Genomic DNA, 19,085 nt, shown 5'->3' with positions numbered 1-19,085 from the left:
TGTTCAAAGCCATATTGTTTTCTGAACACCACACAAGCAAAGTAGTTTAACCTTTGCCCTCATGCAAACTCCACATTGAAAGGTTTAAAAAAGGCAAAACAACCTGTATGGAAAGCTATCACTGGTGTGGATCTGTTTACATTAAAAGTGCCTTAGCAGAGCTTAAGTACAGCTTATCACCGTTATGTTTGTTGCTACTGTAATAGGGGAATGTTCTGGATGAGGAATTGACTGGCTTATCTTGTCATGTTTATGATTTTTTATATTCTGTTAATTGTTGTATGAAAATAAAGGTCAGAGAGGTTTATTGGAGTGCAATTTTTGTTTTTTTAATAACTCACATTTTCAATAATAAAATAGGTTGTCACAGGTTTATAAACACAGGTGTAAAAAAACATAAATAATTGTAATATTAGCTTAAAATATAAATCTAAAACAGCAATGACAACCAAGATAAAGATTAAATATACATTATAGAATATAAAGCCTTGTCCTGGAGATCAATGTGAAAGGCATCAAGCTCGTAGTGCAAGAGAATTATTATGCCTGTGACAGAGGTAACGAGTGCATATAGCCTATATATATACACACAAAACAAGATTTTGATGAGTTGTGACATTTGTGATTTGCACATTAAGGAAGTAATTAGTAAGTAGTTTCCAAGAAGGTGCATAAAGATATGTCATGAACTGGAAAAAGAATGATTGCATCTGCTAAATATATACAAAGAACACAGCAAGCACAACAGTAAAAATCGGCAGCACATTAACATATGAATAAACCCAAAGATAAACAAGTTCATTCACGGAAAAAGTAATTTAATAAACCTACCTTAAAAAACATAGTTTTGTATGGCTAAGTTGTTGACATGAAGCGAACGAGGCTGGTTGTATTAGGGCAAACTAGCCTCCGCAGTGAGTGGGAAGAAAAAAGGGGCAAAAATACATTAATAAGCTAGGTACGACAGATATGATGAATGAAAAGCACTCGGTGGGAACGAGAAGCACAAGCCGAACATATTACTTAGTAATATTAGTAGGAATGCGACTCTTACCGGGTGAATCGGTGGTGACTTTTTACCTTTTTCCATTCGGCTGAACTCGCTCGGAGAGCGTCAAGTGCGTGGCGTCGTCCTCTTCGTAGACGTGTAACTGGAATGGGAGGCCATTTAAGCAAATGTCAGGATGAATCTCACACTCAATCCCCCACTTCCAGCAAATAAGCATTCTACATTCTCACATTCTCGAAGGACACAGGAAGAGCGAAACGGCAGTGCACTGTTTGAGCGTCTGTGTAGCTGCAGACACTGGTGCGTTGTGATAGGCTACTGACTCTACACACTCTTGACCGCTAATTATGAGCGTTTGATTGGCTGAGAGTGTTGCACATTTGGAGAATACGTTCAGGAGCGTTTCACAAAAAGAATCGCTGTTTGTGAATAACGCACACAGATACGCCGATCTCACACATAATAGTTTGTTTTTTACATTCTTATCAGGGGAGAGCGCGAACGCAGTCCCCCACTACCACAAATTATGCAATCGAGATTCCCACATTTGGGGAATTCGCACGGGTCAGCACAGCCGAAGTGCAATGGCTGAGCCTCGCTATGGGTGAACCACCTTGTTGATCATGGTATCTCCCTTGCCAGGTAAGTATGAGTTGTACACGGGCAGGGCGGTCCACACACTCCCACGTGTGCTCATTTGAGTGACGGGTTGCATAGCATTTCGACTGCCATGCGATCATAGTTAAAATCATTTCGCCTTTTACCACAAATGAACTTTGAGGTTAATTTAAAAAGATCAAACAAGTCAGCAGGACAAGTTAAACTGGAAGACAATGTATTCTATAACCGTGTTGTCTTCCCATCGTGCAACGCGACAATCGTGGCCTTGTGACCCGCACACACGTCGTGGGAACGAGAAGCACAAGCCGAACATATTAGTTAGTAATATTAGTAGGAATGCGACTCTTACCGGGTGAAACGGTGGTGACTTTTTACCTTTTTCCATTCGGCTGAACTCGCTCGGAGAGCGTCAAGTGCCAACGTCGGGGAGGGGGAAGGCTCTAGGGAACTGTAGACCCCGCGCCAATGGGAGGCCGCCATTGTCTACACTTCGGAGGAGAGTGTAGACTCCTGGCCAATGAGCGGCCGGCAAGTGTAGAAGAGTGTAGACTCCGAGCCAATGGGCGGCCGCCGTTGTCTACATTTCTTTTTCTTCTACATTAATGACAATGATTTGCTTAATGTAGAAGAAAAAAGAAATTTGAAGCCTGAAACCATGATAGTTTACGTTAGAACTGTAGCAGGTTTCCTTGCATGTGTTTAATGAGTTTTGAAATTGGATTATAAGTACTTTTCTCATCTTTGCAGAGTTTCAATGGGAGAGATTGCAGACCGGACACCTGTCAATCAAACACCTCCCTCTATTGGCAGAATCTGATCATGACTGTGTGTGACTGGTGAGCTGTATTTGTATCGACTGTCTGTATCTGTTTTCATATTTATATTGTATACAGGGGCGGCCTTCCCTACAGGCGGGTTAGGCGGCCGCCTAGAGCGCCATCTAGAGGGGGAGCGCAAAATAGTGCGTCCAAAAAAATAAATAAAAAATCTTATCGGCTACAACCCCCCCCCCCCCACACAAACAAAGTAGTTTAACCTTTGCCCTCATGCAAACTCCACATTGAAAGGTTTGAAAAAGGCAAAACAACCTGTATGGAAAGCTATCACTGGTGTGGATCTGTTTACATTAAAAGTGCCTTAGCAGAGCTTAAGTACAGCTTATCACCTTTATGGTTGTTGCTACTGTAATAGGGGAATGTTCTGGATGAGGAATTGACTGGCTTATCTTGTCATGTTTATGATTTTTTATATTCTGTTAATTGTTGTATGAAAATAAAGGTCAGAGAGGTTTATTGGAGTGCAATTTTGGTTTTTTTAATAACTCACATTTTCAATAATAAAATAGGTTGTCACAGGTTTATAAACACAGGTGTAAAAAAACATAAATAATTGTAATATTAGCTTAAAATATAAATCTAAAACAGCAATGACAACCAAGATAAAGATTAAATATACATTATAGAATATAAAGCCTTGTCCTGGAGATCAATGTGAAAGGCATCAAGCTCGTAGTGCAAGAGAATTATTATGCCTGTGACAGAGGTAACGAGTGCATATAGCCTATATATATACACACAAAACAAGATTTTGATGAGTTGTGACATTGGTGATTTGCACATTAAGGAAGTAATTAGTAAGTAGTTTCCAAGAAGGTGCATAAAGATATGTCATGAACTGGAAAAAGAATGATTGCATCTGCTAAATATATACAAAGAACACAGCAAGCACAACAGTAAAAATCGGCAGCACATTAACATATGAATAAACCCAAAGATAAACAAGTTCATTCACGGAAAAAGTAATTTAATAAACCTACCTTAAAAAACATAGTTTTGTATGGCTAAGTTGTTGACATGAAGCGAACGAGGCTGGTTGTATGAGGGCAAAGTAGCCTCCGCAGTGAGTAGGAAGAAAAAAGGGGCAAAAATACATTAATAAGCTAGGTACGACAGATATGATGAATGAAAAGCACTCGGTGAGAACGAGAAGCACAAGCCGAACATATTAGTTAGTAATATTAGTAGGAATGCGACTCTTACCGGGTGAAACGGTGGTGACTTTTATGTTTTTACCTTTTTCCATTCGGCTGAACTCGCTCGGAGAGCGTCAAGTGCGTGGCGTCGTCCTCTTCGTAGACGTGTAACTGGAATGGGAGGCCATTTAAGCAAATGTCAGGATGAATCTCACACTCAATCCCCCACTTCCAGCAAATAAGCATTCTACATTCTCACATTCTCGAAGGACACAGGAAGAGCGAAACGGCAGTGCACTGTTTGAGCGTCTGTGTAGCTGCAGACACTGGAGCGTTGTGATAGGCTACTGACTCTACACACTCTTGACCGCTAATTATGAGCGTTTGATTGGCTGAGAGTGTTGCACATTTGGAGAATACCTTCAGGAGCGTTTCACAAAAAGAAACGCTGTTTGTGAATAACGCACACAGATACGCCGATCTCACACATAATAGTTTGTTTTTTACATTCTTATCAGGGGAGAGCGCGAACGCAGTCCCCCACTACCACAAATTATGCAATCGAGATTCCCACATTTGGGGAATTCGCACGGGTCAGCACAGCCGAAGTGCAATGACTGAGCCTCGCTATGGGTGAACCACCTTGTTGATCATGGTATCTCCCTTGCCAGGTAAGTATGAGTTGTACACGGGCAGGGCGGTCCACACACTCCCACGTGTGCTCATGTGAGTGACGGGTTGCATAGCATTTCGACTGCCATGCCATCATAGTTAAAATCATTTCGCCTTTTACCACAAATGAACTTTGAGTTTAATTTAAAAAGATCAACCAAGTCAGCAGGACAAGTTAAACTGGAAGACAATGTTTTCTATAACTGTGTTGTCTTCCCATCGTGCAACGCGACAATCGTGGCCTTGTGACCCGCACACACGTCGTCCTCTTCGTAGACGCGTAACTTGAATGGGAGGCCATTTAAGCAAATGTCAGGATGAATCTCACACTCAATCCCCCACTTACAGCAAATAAGCATTCTACATTCTCATATTCTCGAAGGACACAGGAAGAGCGAAACGGCAGTGCACTGTTCGAGCGTCTGTGTAGCTGCTGACACTGGAGCGTTGTGATAGGATACTGACCCTACACACTCTTGACCGGTCATTATGACCGTTTGATTGGCTGAGAGTGTTGCACATTTAACAAGTATATTAGTTCAAATAGTTTATGATTGATTGAGGCATGTCTAATCGAGATAATGTAAATTTGGATCGGTAAACAACTGAACATGTCTGGTTGATATTCCTTCAGAATGATAAATATAACAAATAATTAAACCCAGCAGAGGGCGCAAATGCAACACACTGCGAAATATATCGGCGAGAAGATGTTCGACTTTGTCCTTGAGACCACCAGCATGGAAACATGTATTGAGTTATCTAAAAGCAACAGGTTTATTTGACAGATTATAATTTAATCTGTTGTTTTCTATCTATATGATTTTGTTTATTTACTTTTGTTCTTTTGCATAGTTTATAACGTATAACCTCCATCGAAGCTCTAAAACAAACAGTAGGTGGCGGTAATGCACCATATTGGTTTGCCATCCGCCAAATAAACTCAAAAGAAGAAGAAGACTTGTCCTTACGGATCGTGAAGAGGGACATATGCCCCTCCAATTAGCTTAGCTTTGTTTTGTCTCTGCCGCTTTGGACATGGCAGCGCACCTAAAAAAGCGCGTTTATGAGGAATATTCCAAAGTGATTCAGGTAGCAACCTTTTTAAAGGCCTTTACATCATTCGTCATTCGTGTTTTCAATAGGTTTACGTTCAAACCACACTGCACTAGCTATCGCTGAACGTCTCGTTGTTCCTATGCTTCTTATACTCATGTCACTTATTAAAACAGAAGTTACCAACAATAATATAGTTGATAGTCACACAAGGCTCGAACTGCAGTAGACAGTACTAACAGTAATGTTTTAGTCCACTCATTGGAAACTCGTAGTTATAGTTAGCATGTGTGAAAGATCCCTTCCCACAAACAGGTATTCGGTTCTTGCGAATTTCTAGTGGTGGTTCCACTTGTTATGAATGTGTTATGAATGTATACATATGATGATGACACATTTGTTTTGTGGCTTTCAGCTTATCACTACGCTATCATCTGTTCAGATCAATTACCCTTTGCAAGTGTGATAGGAAGACCTTAAGGAAGACCATGGTGTATCTGCGAACGTCATATCTTCAGAATGACCAAAATGACTTTTATGACATGTTTATAGTGCAATTAAAACACATTTGTGGACAACGCACGTAACATTTGGATATGCATTTCGAGTGTGTGTTTACATATTGGGCCTCGGGTGGATGTGTTTTTTTGTCGTCAGATTCCCCCAGAGGAAGCGCCGCAGAAAAAGCTCCGTCTCTCCAAGCCCAGTAAGTCCGCGGCTCTGCACATCGACCTGTGCAAAGCCTCCGGCTCCACCGAGGCATTGCAGTACCTGCTGCAGTTCGCCCGCAAGTCCGTGGAGGCAGACAGCGTGGAGGGAGTGATCCGAATCCTGCTGGAACACTACTACAAGGCAAGAAGCCTCACGTGTCTACCTGGTTTCAAATAATTGATGACTGACACGGCACCTTGATTTGAGTGGCTTAATCTACTTTACTTTAATAATAGACATGATGAGGAAGAAACGAAGGAGCCGTAAACAACTGTTGGGCAGGATGAAGATTGCCATTGAATGCCATGATCCTGGTTATCTTGTGGTGATTTGGAGCTAACTGAACTGCTCTGCCCTCCCAGGAAACGGACAACTCTGTGAGGCTAAAAATCGTCTCCCTGCTGGGTCTCCTCTCCAAGACCAAGGGCTTCAGCCCCGACTGTATTGTAGACGATGCCATCAATGCCCTCACCACAGAGAGTAAGACACGCCTCCTTCTGCTGCTACTTGAGGTTAAAAATACAACAACAACGCAATTCTAAGTGTGTGTGTGTGTGTGTGTGTGTGTGTGTGTGTGTGTGTGTGTGTGTGTGTGTGTGTGTGTGTGTGTGTGTGTGTGTGTGTGTGTGTGGACACACATAGAGTCCCACCAGGTTCTCGCCCAGCTGATGGACACGCTGCTGGTGATTGGTTCTCGTCTGCCTGACAACCTGTCAGTCAGACAGAGGCTAATAGAGATGGCCTGCAAGGTAAAGACACCCCCATACCAATCAAGGTCATACTTACCTGCTCACTTCATAAACTGGGTCAATCATTTAAGGCCCAATCCCATTTCTAACCCTTACCCCTTCCCCTTACCCCTTCAAAACAAGGGGGAGGGGTAAGGGGAAGGGGTAAGGGGTAGAAATGGGATTGGGCCTAAGACTCAACACACTCTGTCTCTGTCTCCATGTGTGAGCAGCACCTGGCTGACACGTACTTTGGGGTGAGGAACAAGTGTCTGGAGGTTCTGGGCCACCTCGGCACCGTAGACTCCCCTCTGAGCCGAGACGGAGAGGCCCACCCGTCTCTGAGTGGTACGCTCGCACACTGCCGTTGTTCCGCTGGTCCTTACATGGCTGCATGTTATTTCGCTGTGTGGTAGGGCTGCTTGATTATGGGAAAAATCATCATCACGATTATTTTGGTCAAAATGAAATCACGATTATTATTAGTTTGAAAACATGATAGATTTATTCAGCATATCTCTCCCAAAAAATACTTTGTAACTGAGAGCTTTAAAATTTCGACTTAAAAAAATACACAAAATGGTCCAAAATATTTTTTTAAAAATTTAATAATAATGTAGATATGTATCCAGCTGTTCTTTCTATAATACATTTAATAAACAAAAATAAAAATCTAAGACTTGATTTATATTAGTTTTGTGATCATTTGACGCTAAAATAGAAATCGGGATTGAAATTCGATTAATCGCTCAACCCTGCTGTGTGGCGTTAAGTTGTGGTTGTGATTTAATTTTTGTGTGTTCAAAGCTGTGTTATTAGTCAATTCCAAGCTGTTTGCCATACGCATGCTATTTACAGTGAATCACATGCTACGGTGCTTCACGTTGTTTTGGGTTCATAGCTGTGTATCAACGGAAATGTGTTACGAGCAGCCTGTTATACAGTCGGGGTGTTGAGGGTATCAGAGTGTGTTGGAAAGTGTGAATTACTGATCTGTATGTGTGGTGTGTTATACGTATGATGTCGTCTGTTAATCTCTGTCGTCTAATTGGTCGGCAGGGCTGAGGGATGTCCAGAGTGTCATCAGTGACTACTTTGGTGACCAGGAGCCCCGAGTACGCACAGCAGCCATTAAGGCCATGGTAATCCCCGCCTCCGGCCTACTGGGCCCCGGTTATACTGGTTATACTCTGAGGCTGTTTTCACACCTGAGCTGCTTGGTCCGTTTTAATAGTGTTCCCAAAATATTACGGTTCAGTTTGGCGAACTCGAAATAATAAAAAAAATTCAGCCAGGTTATAGGCAGGTATAAGTTTACACTTCCTCGATGAGGAGGTGAAAGCCCACGTTGAAATGGTTGGATGACTATGCAAATAGATTGCTCGTGATCACTGGTAAAACATATACAATTATTAAATATTAATTTAATATGTTGGCCGTGAGGCATTTGTATGCTATGTTTTGTTCGCCGAACCACGTCCGGTGTGGGGGCTAACTGAACCACATGACAGAAAGTATCCACTTCACCCCTGAGTCTACCCAACTATAGATGTGGAAGAGCCCTAACAAGACGTATTGTTTGTGCTCTGTTTTCAGCTGCAGCTCCACGAGAGAGGAATGAAGATTAATCAGATTATATACGAGCAGGTCTGTGTCTCTGTATTCGTATTCATGTTTGCATGTGTTATTCATTGTGTGCGTGTTAATGTGTGTGTGTGTGTGTTACGGTGTGTGTATTCATATGTGTGTGTGTGTGTGTGTGTGTCTGTGCAGGCCTGTCGCTTGCTGTCTGATGACTACGAGCAGGTGCGATCAGCTGCGGTGCAGATGGTGTGGGTCCTCAGCCAGCTGTATCCAGAGAGGTAAGTGCCCCGATGCTCCCTGTCCCACAGATGGTACTCCCTGTTTTAATGCTTCAGATTCATTGCTTTGCTTTGCCGTCATCCAACCAGCATTGTGCCAATCCCATCGTCCAATGAGGAGGTCCGACTGGTAGACGACTCGTTCGGGAAGATCAGTCACATGGTCAACGACGGATCCTGGATGGTCCGGGTGCAGGCCGCAAAAACACTGGTGAGACAGTCAATGGTACAAGTCGGGGTTAGACAGTGAATACAGGGCATTGAGGAGCATGTGGGGGTTAGACAGTGAATACAGGGCATTGAGGAGCATGTGGGGGTTAGACAGTGAATACAGGGCATTGAGGAGCATGTAGGGGTTAGACAGTGAATACAGGGCATTGAGGAGCATGTAGGGGTTAGACAGTGAATACAGGGCATTGAGGAGCATGTGGGGGTTAGACAGTGAATACAGGGCATTGAGGAGAAGGTGGGGCGTGGACATTGAACCCAGTTATGGGTCGTTAAGGACCAGGGTCGGCTTGCTCCGTGGTGGTTGATCTTCTCTGTGTTCTCAGGGCTCCATGCTGCAGGTCAGCCATTACTTCCTGGAACAGACGCTGGACAAGAAGCTGATGTCAGATCTGAGGGTGAGCGTTCCCGACCTCAACAACAACAACAACAACAACAACAACACCGTAGCACATTCCAGTATCTCCCCACAAAGGGAACTGAACTTTTCTTACAAATCTTTTAAAAAAATGCTCTCGAATACAAACGCAAATCCTGAGCGTCCTAAGAAAACTTCAAAGATCAAGTTATGGCTGTGCAGGCTGACTAATCCCCCCCCCCCCCATTCCCCACCACAGAGGAAGCGCACAGCCCACGAGCGCGCCAAAGAGCTGTACGCGTCCGGAGAGTTCTCCTCCGGCAGGAAGTGGGCGGACGACGCCCCCAAGGAGAGGCTTGACACCAACGCCGTCAACCTGATCGCCTCAGGGGCCTGCGGGGCCTTCGTGCACGGCCTGGAGGACGAGATGTACGGTACGGATCTGTCTGTCTGTCTGTCTGTGTGGGAGACTTTAGAGGCGGTGTGATTGGCCAGTGGTGTGGGAGGAGGGAGGCACAGGAGAGTGTGGATTTGACATGTCCAGTGAGACTGCCATCGCTAGTCCAGCTGTCGTTGAGCCCGGGAGGAGGAGCTGAACCCTCGCAGGAATCCCTGCAAGCACACAAACGTGTGTGTGTGTGTGTGTGTGTGTGTGTGTGTGTGTGTGTGTGTGTGTGTGTGTGTGTGTGTGTGTGTGTGTGTGTGTGTGTGTGTGTGTGTGTGTGTGTGTGTCTCTCTAAGTGTTAGCGTCTAAGTGTGTTTGTCAGTTAGTGCATCCGTGTGTGTGTGTGTGTCTGATTTTGATTTGTTTAAGGTTTAAAATAACACTATCATGACTTGGTCCCTCTCCAATTGGCGGGCGGGTGCAGAGGTGCGCATCGCGGCGGTGGAGGCGCTCAGCCTGCTGGCCCAGTCGTCCCCCAGCTTCGCGGAGAAGTGCCTGGACTTCCTGGTGGACATGTTCAACGACGAGATCGAGGAGGTCCGGCTGCAGTCCATCCACGTGCTGCGGGAGATCTCCACCAACATCATCCTCCGGGAGGACCAGCTGGACACAGTGCTCGCCGTGCTGGAGGTACGCACGCACACACACGCACGCACATACACACACACACACATGTGAACACAAACAGACACACAGACGTTAACACACACACACACACACGCGCGTAAACACACACACGCACGCACACACACACACGTAAACACACACACACACACACAAACGTAAACACACACACACACACACACACAAACACACGTAAACACACACACACACACGTAAACACACACTCACACACACGTTAACACACGTAAACACACACACACACGTAAATACTGAAGAGGTGTGTGTTTGTGTAGGACAAATCCCGGGACATCAGAGAGGCGCTCCATGAGCTGATCTGCTACACCAACGTGTCGAATAAAGAGTGTGTCCAGCTGGCTCTGCTGGAGCTCCTGAAGAACCTCAACAAGTACCCCACCGACCGCAACTCTGTCTGGAAGTACGAACTCACCCTGGCCTAGGCAGCAGTTTCTCTCTTGACCCACGTCCGTCTTTCTGACCGGATGTGCTGTTTTCCCTCCCAGGTGTCTGAAGTTCCTGGGCTCCAGACATCCCACGCTCGTTCTGCCTCTGGTCCCAGAGCTGCTCAGCACACACCCCTACTTCGACACGCCCGAACCCGACATGGACGACCCGGCTTGTATCCTCCAGAATACTCTCCCACCCAGTCCTCTAACGGCCCCGGCATATGGAGCGAGACTGACACATGTCAACGGCTTATGCAGACATAGTTCATGTTTGGTTACGGATTAAGATTATGTTTATTTGCGCTCTTCGCATTGGCGGCCATTGTTCAAAGGAAAATCGCAATGCATTCTGGGATACTTCTATACACCTCCCTCGCGGAGCCAGCAACTGATTCTCTCAGTTCCTAGGGCCTTCTGCAGAGGTAAAACAGACCTACTTCAATACCCAGGTAACATTGGGACACCCCCCCGTGAGTGTTCAAAACCTTGTGGTAGGGGGTAGGGCCCGTAATGGGACACGGGCTCTGTTCTCTGGGTTGAGGGTCTCTCTCCCACCGGTGTGTGTGTGTGTGTGTTCCTTGACCTCCGCTGTGTCCAGATATTGCAGTGCTGGTGCTGGTGTTCAATGCAGCCCAGGCCTGTCCCACCATGTCCTCCCTGTTCTCCGACCACACCTTCAGACACTACGCCTACCTCCGGGACAGCCTGTCCCACCTGGTCCCAGCACTCCGGGTGAGGAACACACACACACGCACACGCGCGCACACACACACACACACACACACACACACACACACACACACACACACACACACACACACACACACACACACACACACACACACACACACACAAACTAGGGCTTTGACTTTTGCCCAAAAATCATATTCGAAGTTCGTTTTTTTTTAATAATATTCGAATATTTAGTAATAATATTTTGACAATTAAATGCCTTCAGTAAGACCTGGTATAAAACTTAAGTTGTATATGTTTTGTCCACCAGAGGGCAGTGTATCAGTTCACTGTAGCTTGCCGGGATGTAGTGTAGACAGGTGGGCTCTCAAGTTGCTGGTTGTCCCGTGGTACAACCAGCAGTTTGGTCCTATATATTCTACATATTACTTTATCCTTACCGGTTATTTCCCCCTGTATTTTTTCAAACACAAAGTAGCGCCACACTTTGCTTTTGAAATGGTCAGGAGTGTAAATTTCGATCTCCTCCTCGGGGGCTGCTGTCGGGGTTGCTATAAAATACTACATTGGCAAACCAGGACGCAACGCCCCCTACAGGAGCCTAGATGACCAATAATAGCCTTGCTAATGAGCACGCGATTCACAACTTCACCGATTTCACAAAGCCTCGGAAGCTGAATTGAAAACGGCGCCCAAGCAAAGGCATTTAAAAAAAATAATGCCCATAACAGGTTTGAATATTACGGGCTGCCTAATATTAGCTTAAATATTGATTTATTTTTTGATATTCTAATTATATTCTATAACGTAGTTCAGAGTCAAAGCCCTACCACCACACACACACACACACACACACACACACACACACACACACACACACACACACACACACACACACACACACACACACACACACACACACACACACACACACACACACACACACACACACACACACACCATCACACACACACTTCCACCCACACACAGCGCTGACCCCTCTGTCCCCCTAGCTGGCGGGGCGCGGGGTGGAGCTGGTGGGCTCGGCGGCCGGCCCCGGGTCGGTGGAGTCGGCCCAGGTCTTCCTCCAGGACAGCCTGAACCGGACCAACACCATCCACAGCCTGGAGGCCCCCGGGAGCCAGGACCTGCTGGACTTCACCATACGGTACGGACCAAACGGGGCCAACGTCCGATTTATGGTTCTGTGTCTCTGAGCGCAGTCTGCCTAAAGTCACTTGGACGGTCATATCTGTTGGCATATATAATGTGAAGATGATATGAAAGAACATGCATGCAAACCTCTTTGAAGAACTAGGTGTGTGTGTGTGTGTGTGTGCGTGTGTGTGTGTAGGGACCTCCAGAGGTTGGGGGAACTCCAGACGGAGCTGGCTGGTGCTGCAGACTTCTGTGCCACTTACCTCCGCTGCCAGCTACTGCTGATGAAGGTGGAGAAACCAAAGCACCCATGACCTCCGGCACACAGCCATGAATCAACAGCCATGCAATACACACTGCATCATCCTTACGTTCATCATCAATACACATTGAACACGCCGCAACTGAAGTATTTGGGTCATCTCGTTTAGATTCAAATGTATGCCACATAAAGTAAAAGGACAATGGAGATTTTGACCTTTAACCCCTCCGTGCCAGGCCCTGCAGGAGAAGTTCTGGAACATGGCTGTCCCCCTCTGCCTAAAACAGAACGTCATGGCAACGGCGGCTGCTCGGCAGGTGGGGTACACACACACACACACACACACACACACACACACACACACACACACACACACACACACACACACACACACACACACACACACACACACACACACACACACACACACACACACACACACACACACACACCGCACTGCCCAGTATGCAAAGTACAGGTTGATTTGTGAATATGTATTCAGTGTGTGTGTTTGCGTGTATAGATCCTGGAGGAGACCTACAAGCTTGAATTTGTATACAGCGGTCTGGAGCGCAGACAGGTGGCCACGGTCCATCACGTCAGACTGCAGGCCAGGGCCCTGCAGCTGGTGCTGACGGCACGCACACGCAAAGGGTATCCTCATGCTCGGTCCTCTCTCCGTGTATTTAGACTTTGTGACTGTAATTTTTTTTATTTACCGCAAGTGAGTGTGTTGTCTGACTTGTCTGTGTTACTAAACGTTTGTTTCACACATTACCTTTCAGGTTAGAACCTCTCGTCAGCAGCTGTGACAAGTTTCTCCAGGAAGTAGATTCCTTTCAGAGGTAAGTCAAAGGCCCAATCCCATTTCTACCCCTTACCCTTACCCCTCCCCCTTGTTTTGAAGGGGTAAGGGGTAGAAATGAGATTGGGCCTTAGGCCCAATCTCGTTTCTACCCCTTACGCCTTCCCCTTGCCCCTTACCCCTTCAAACAAGGGGGAGGGGTAAGGGGTAGATATGGGATTGGGCCTCCTTCTACTGAAAGTAAATTCCCAGTAGCATATAAAGTTGATCGAGTTGGCCTACAGTGCTGACTGCCTCTCTGGTCCCCCCCAGGCAGTTCCTCACCGAGCTGCCCCACTTCCAGGAGAGCTTTGTGGGGAAGCTGCTTGAGCTGATGCCCCGACTCTCCTCCTGCAAGACGGTGGAGCTCATAAAGATCCTACAGAGCACTCTGCGACAGAGCAGCATGCTACCGCTAACGCTGCCCCAACAGGTTAGCATAACGATATACGATAGACTCTAGCATGAATACCGCTAACCCTGCTCTAATCAGGTTAGCATGCAGATATACAATACACACACTTGCCTGCTACTGCTAACCCCGCCTATACAGGTTAGACTAGATACACGGCCAGTACACACACTAGCATATTACCGCTAACCCCACCTATGCAAGTTGGACAACAGGTACCCTGCCAGTACACACACTAGCATGCTACCGCTAACCCCACCTATGCAAGTTGGACAACAGATACCCTGCCAGTACACACACTAGCATGCTACCGCTAACCCCACCTATGCAAGTTAGACAACAGATACCCTGCCAGTACACACACTAGCATGCTACCGCTAACCCCACCTATGCAAGTTGGACAACAGGTACCCTGCCAGTACACACACTAGCATGCTACCGCTAACCCCACCTATGCAAGTTAGACAAGATACCCTGCCAGTACACACACTAGCATGCTACCGCTAACCCCACCTATGCAAGTTAGACAACAGGTACCCTGCCAGTACACACACTAGCATGCTACCGCTAACCCCACCTATGCAAGTTAGACCACAGATACCCGGCCAGTACACACACTAGCATGCTACCGCTAACCCCACCTATACAGGTTAGACCACAGATACCCGGCCAGTACACACACTAGCATGCTACCGCTAACCCCACCTATACAGGTTAGACCACAGATACCCGGCCAGTACACACTAGCTTGCTACCGCTAACCTTGCCTCAACAAGGTCATCATAAAGATACACAGTACACACATACATTTTCTTACCTTTCCCCCCAACAGTTTTGCACACAGATATACAACACAAACACTATCGCTAAACTGGCCTCAACGGATTTAGCATCTGGAAACACAACACACACGCTAGCATGCTACCGCCAACCCCTGCCCCAACAGGAAAGCACACCAAAACACACAGCAGACTGTTAGCATATCCATACACGATGCACAAAAGGTAAACAAAATATATGAAAAGCATGGACCTTGGCTTGTCTTATAAAATATATAAATACAATTTAATACCCTGAAAAGCACTTCTGAGGAGAAGTTTAGTTAAAACAATAACAAAATGAAACATCGATTAGACGATGCATGCCAAGACTTATATCATAGCCTCAACGGCCGTCTCCTATTGGCCGACAGCTGCACCGTGCCACGGCCACCATCATCGAGCCGACGGGGGAGTCGGACAACCCGCTGAAGTTCACCACGGGCCTGGTGGTGGCGCTGGACATCGACGCCACGCTGGAGCACGTCCAGGACCCCCAGAGCCGGGTCAAGGTCCAGGTGGGTGGCGGTCCTTTGCCCCCGTAACGCCCTGTTTTACTGCCGTCTTAAGGTGTGAGAGTGTGATTATCTTAGCTTTGAAGATCTGCCTCTTCTGACATCACAAGTGGGCGTGTCCACTAGGGGTGGGAAAAATAATCTATATATTATATTTTTATTTATTTTTTGCCTGCTGCAACATTTTGTTCGCCAGAGAAGGATAATTTTTGTAATTTTAAAATTATTTAATTTATCTTCATTTAATCTATCTGCGATTCAGCCTACACATAGCATGCGCACAAACTAAAAGCTAGACACAAGAACTCCTTCTAATTCAAGAGCCGCTTTTTCTTTAATGACATAGAAAAGAAAGATTAGAAAGAAAATAAAACTGGAACCTATTTTTTGCATGCTTCCATATTTTGTTATAATGCAAGCTGCATTGAATATTGCATCGTTAATAGAAAGTCATATTTGTGACAAAAGCTTTCTCTCTTATGAAATATTAGATAAGTTAATTCATCTGTCACAAAAGTAGGAAGTGATTAGCAAATGTACATAAAAAAAATTGTTGCATCGATAATCGCTTCAGAATCGAATCGGTGACCTCATAATCGGAATCAAATCGAATCGTGAGGTGCCAAGAGATTCCCACCCCTAGTGTCCACCTAGATGTAAGAAGGATAGATGAGCAACGTTTGCTAGGGTCCACTGGGTATGCTTGTAGACTGTCCAGCACACATCTATTTGGACACGCCCACTGGTGATGTCAGAAGAGGCCGATTTCTAAAACGGCTTGTAACGGCTAATCACACTCGCACCTGGTTGTATATTATGTCTTAAATCCTTTAAGCAAAGAGCCATTTATCACCCGGATGATTAAAATATGCCCCAGAAATATATAGTTTTTGTTGATGCGTTTTTAGCTTTCCATTGTAGTGATATGATCACCGTGTGCTCGGCCCAGGTTCTGTATCCCGACGGACAGGCACATGTGATCACCCCCAAACCAGGAGACTTCAGGAAACCAGGCCCTGACCGGCACCGACTCATCACCCAGGTGTACCTGTCCCACTCTGCATGGACAGGTGTGTGTACAATCAATCACTCACACTCTCTCACACACACACACACAGCTGGTGATAGTAGAACGGCACTTGTAAACATGGCGCAGAAAAGAGCAACAACACAGATGTTTCATCCCATTATTACAAAACCCTGAACCCTGTCTTCTGAGTCTGATCTGTCCTCCTTTTCCCTCTTTTTGTAGACCCTGGTCACGTGGAGGTAAGCCTCCTCCTTGCATACAGCTCCTCCACCTCCTCCAAGCCAAGCTGGGCCGACAGCACAGACAGCCTCCCACCACCGGAGGGCGCCATAGAAGGAACGATCCCCTTCAGCAAGAGCGTCAAAGTCCTCATCATGCCCAAACCGGCTCGCCGCTAAAACAGTCCGTTCTCCAAGAGCTTCCAACCTGCTCGTTGATCCTATTTGAGCGTACATTTCACGAATTGGACATTTTTTTCAAGGGTTATTCCCGCAGTATGACGATACTGTCACTGGTATCGTCACAGACAGAAGGAACCTCAACTCGCCTCCTGGGACATGGGTCCAGATCCTCACAGGTCAGAAACCAGGGGTTCCAGTGGCCCTGAGCAGAAACCCTGATTTGGTTTGTTTCTCTTCGTACCTACTGCAGAGTTTCAGGGTAGAGGATTTGTTTGTACAACATTTGTTATATACTGAAGACAATTTCTTGAAAAATAAACAACGCAAGAAAATTGTTGCATTGTTCACTTGTATTTTATTTCATACTAACTATTCTCCTAAAAGCTTTGCATTACAGACTTGAATTGACTGAATTACTTAGTTCATCTCTCACCTGGCCGTGCTCAGCAATGTAGGTACGCAGACAGGGAGACACCAGACAGACAAGTAGACAAACAGGAGAAAGACCGGTGGACAGACATAAAGCTAGACCAATAGGTAAGACACAGGTAGACACAGACGGTTAGGGAAACCTACCTGGAGAAAGACACCGAAACAGACAGACGGACAAGACAGGAAAACCGGTAGAGAGTGAGACCGTAATAGAGAAACAGACTAACTGCATGCATGTTTGTGTGCCTGCAGGCCTTTGTGCTAGTGTCTCTCACTCTCACTCGCGGTTAAGTAAGGAGCATGTAGGGGTTAGACAGTAGAGACGGCTCAGTAAGGAGAATGTAGGGGTTGGACAGTTCAGAGACAGCTCAGTAAGGACTGGAGCACGTTGGGGTTGGACAGTTCAGAGACAGCTCAGTAAGGAGCAGGTAGGGGTTGGACAGTTCAGAGACAGCTCAGTAAGGAGCAGGTAGGGGTTGGACAGTTCAGAGACAGCTCAGTAAGGAGCACGTTGGGGTTGGACAGTTCAGAGACAGCTCAGTAAGGAGCAGGTAGGGGTTAGACCTTGTGTGGATGCTGGCTCTGGTTGTGTTGCAGTCAGCCAACAGAACACTGATCCCAGTGATCCATTCTCCTGCCACACAGGGCCGGGAACCAACTTGACCTGATAGTCACGAGGTCCTAGAGCACCTCCGCTCTCTCGGTTACCCCGCGCTCCCTGTGTCTGACCATCACTTTAATTTTTCTCCCCCCTTGAAGTCCTCTCCCTCCCTCCTCTCTACTCCTCACGTTGTCACCACCCGCCGTGACCTGAAATCTCGCTCTCCCTCACGTTTGCCTCAACTGTTCTGTCTTCACTACCTTCTGTCGAACGATTCTCTCAACTATCCACAGACACTCTGCTATCCTCCCTCTCCTCCTCTTTGGACTCCCTCTGTCCCTTCCACTCCAGACATGCGCGATCCTCACCCCCCCCCCCCCCCTTCTTGGCTGTCCGAATCTCTGCAGACTTATAGAGCAGAGTTGCGGGCATCTTTGGGGAAATGGAAGAGATCAGACTGTCCTAATGATCTATCTCACTATCTTCACCTTCTCCCAGATTTCTCCTCCACTGTGTCAACAGCCAAATCTGCCTTCTACTGGACCAAAATCAACTTCTCCGCCTCAAACCACAGGAAACTGATTTCCATGTTCTCTTCCATCCTCACCCCTCCCTCCCCTCCACCTCCTTCCTGCCTCACTGCTGATGACTTAGTTACCTACTTTACCCAGAAGGTGAAGGACATTAGCTCCTCTTCTATCCCTGCCACCATCCCCCCTTCTCCCATCCCCACCTGTTTTTACCCAATTTATCCCTCTCACCTCCGAAGAAGTCAAAAGAATAGTTAAGGCTAACCATGCCACCACCGGCCCCCTTGACCCTATCCCTTCCTCACTCCTCCAGGCCGTCTCGAGCGACATCCTGCCATTTCTCACCGCGATTATCAACTCCTCCCTCACTGCAGGCGTTGTTCCAGCGTCTTTCAAGACGTTCCAGAATAAAGCCTCTCCTCAAAAAACCGACCCTTTCCACCTCCGACATCCAGAACTACAGACTGGTATCTCTTCTTTCATTCCTCTCTAAAACACTGAGACGTGCCATGGCTAACCAACTGTCTTCCTATCTCTCATCTAACAACCTGCTTGACCCTCACTAGTCAGGCTTCAAGAAGGTACACTCCAAGATGACGGCTCTCCTCGCGGTGAGTCCCTCCCTGCTTCCAGAGCCTC

General features: G+C 46.5%; 1 protein-coding gene, 1 long non-coding RNA gene and 2 other non-coding genes across 4 annotated transcripts; 1 reads left to right on the top strand and 3 right to left on the bottom strand.

Moving 5' to 3' along the window:
• Positions 1 to 3: 3 nt before the first annotated feature.
• On the bottom strand, positions 4 to 2,510 carry LOC115561401 (uncharacterized). The gene is made up of 3 exons (XR_003979916.1): positions 1,980 to 2,510; positions 1,055 to 1,151; positions 4 to 883 (listed from the first exon to the last, which is right to left on the bottom strand). It is a non-coding gene; the product is annotated as an uncharacterized LOC115561401 (long non-coding RNA).
• On the bottom strand, positions 1,496 to 1,659 carry LOC115528990 (U1 spliceosomal RNA). Its single transcript, XR_003973420.1, has one exon. It is a non-coding gene; the product is annotated as a U1 spliceosomal RNA (small nuclear RNA).
• Positions 2,511 to 4,117: 1,607 nt separating the features above from the next.
• LOC115528994 (U1 spliceosomal RNA) lies at positions 4,118 to 4,281 on the bottom strand. The gene has a single exon (XR_003973424.1). It is a non-coding gene; the product is annotated as a U1 spliceosomal RNA (small nuclear RNA).
• Positions 4,282 to 5,219: 938 nt separating this feature from the next.
• ints4 (integrator complex subunit 4) lies at positions 5,220 to 17,220 on the top strand. Its single transcript, XM_030380747.1, has 24 exons — positions 5,220 to 5,366; positions 5,988 to 6,182; positions 6,404 to 6,521; positions 6,684 to 6,790; positions 7,003 to 7,117; positions 7,829 to 7,911; positions 8,366 to 8,416; positions 8,543 to 8,631; positions 8,722 to 8,842; positions 9,186 to 9,257; positions 9,477 to 9,651; positions 10,087 to 10,292; positions 10,580 to 10,722; positions 10,808 to 10,923; positions 11,349 to 11,482; positions 12,457 to 12,611; positions 12,798 to 12,891; positions 13,100 to 13,180; positions 13,387 to 13,517; positions 13,649 to 13,708; positions 13,981 to 14,140; positions 15,312 to 15,455; positions 16,402 to 16,522; positions 16,705 to 17,220. The coding sequence occupies exons 1-24, from the start codon at positions 5,313 to 5,315 to the stop codon at positions 16,878 to 16,880; spliced, it is 2,901 nt and encodes a 966-aa protein (XP_030236607.1). The 5' UTR covers positions 5,220 to 5,312; the 3' UTR covers positions 16,881 to 17,220.
• The last annotated feature ends 1,865 nt before the right edge of the window (positions 17,221 to 19,085 follow it).

This window comes from Gadus morhua, chromosome 16 (genome assembly GCF_902167405.1).
Source record: "Gadus morhua chromosome 16, gadMor3.0, whole genome shotgun sequence".
NCBI lineage: Eukaryota > Metazoa > Chordata > Actinopteri > Gadiformes > Gadidae > Gadus > Gadus morhua.
The sequence above is the reverse complement of the archived record's forward strand: the minus strand, read 5'-3'. Positions and strand labels throughout refer to the sequence as shown.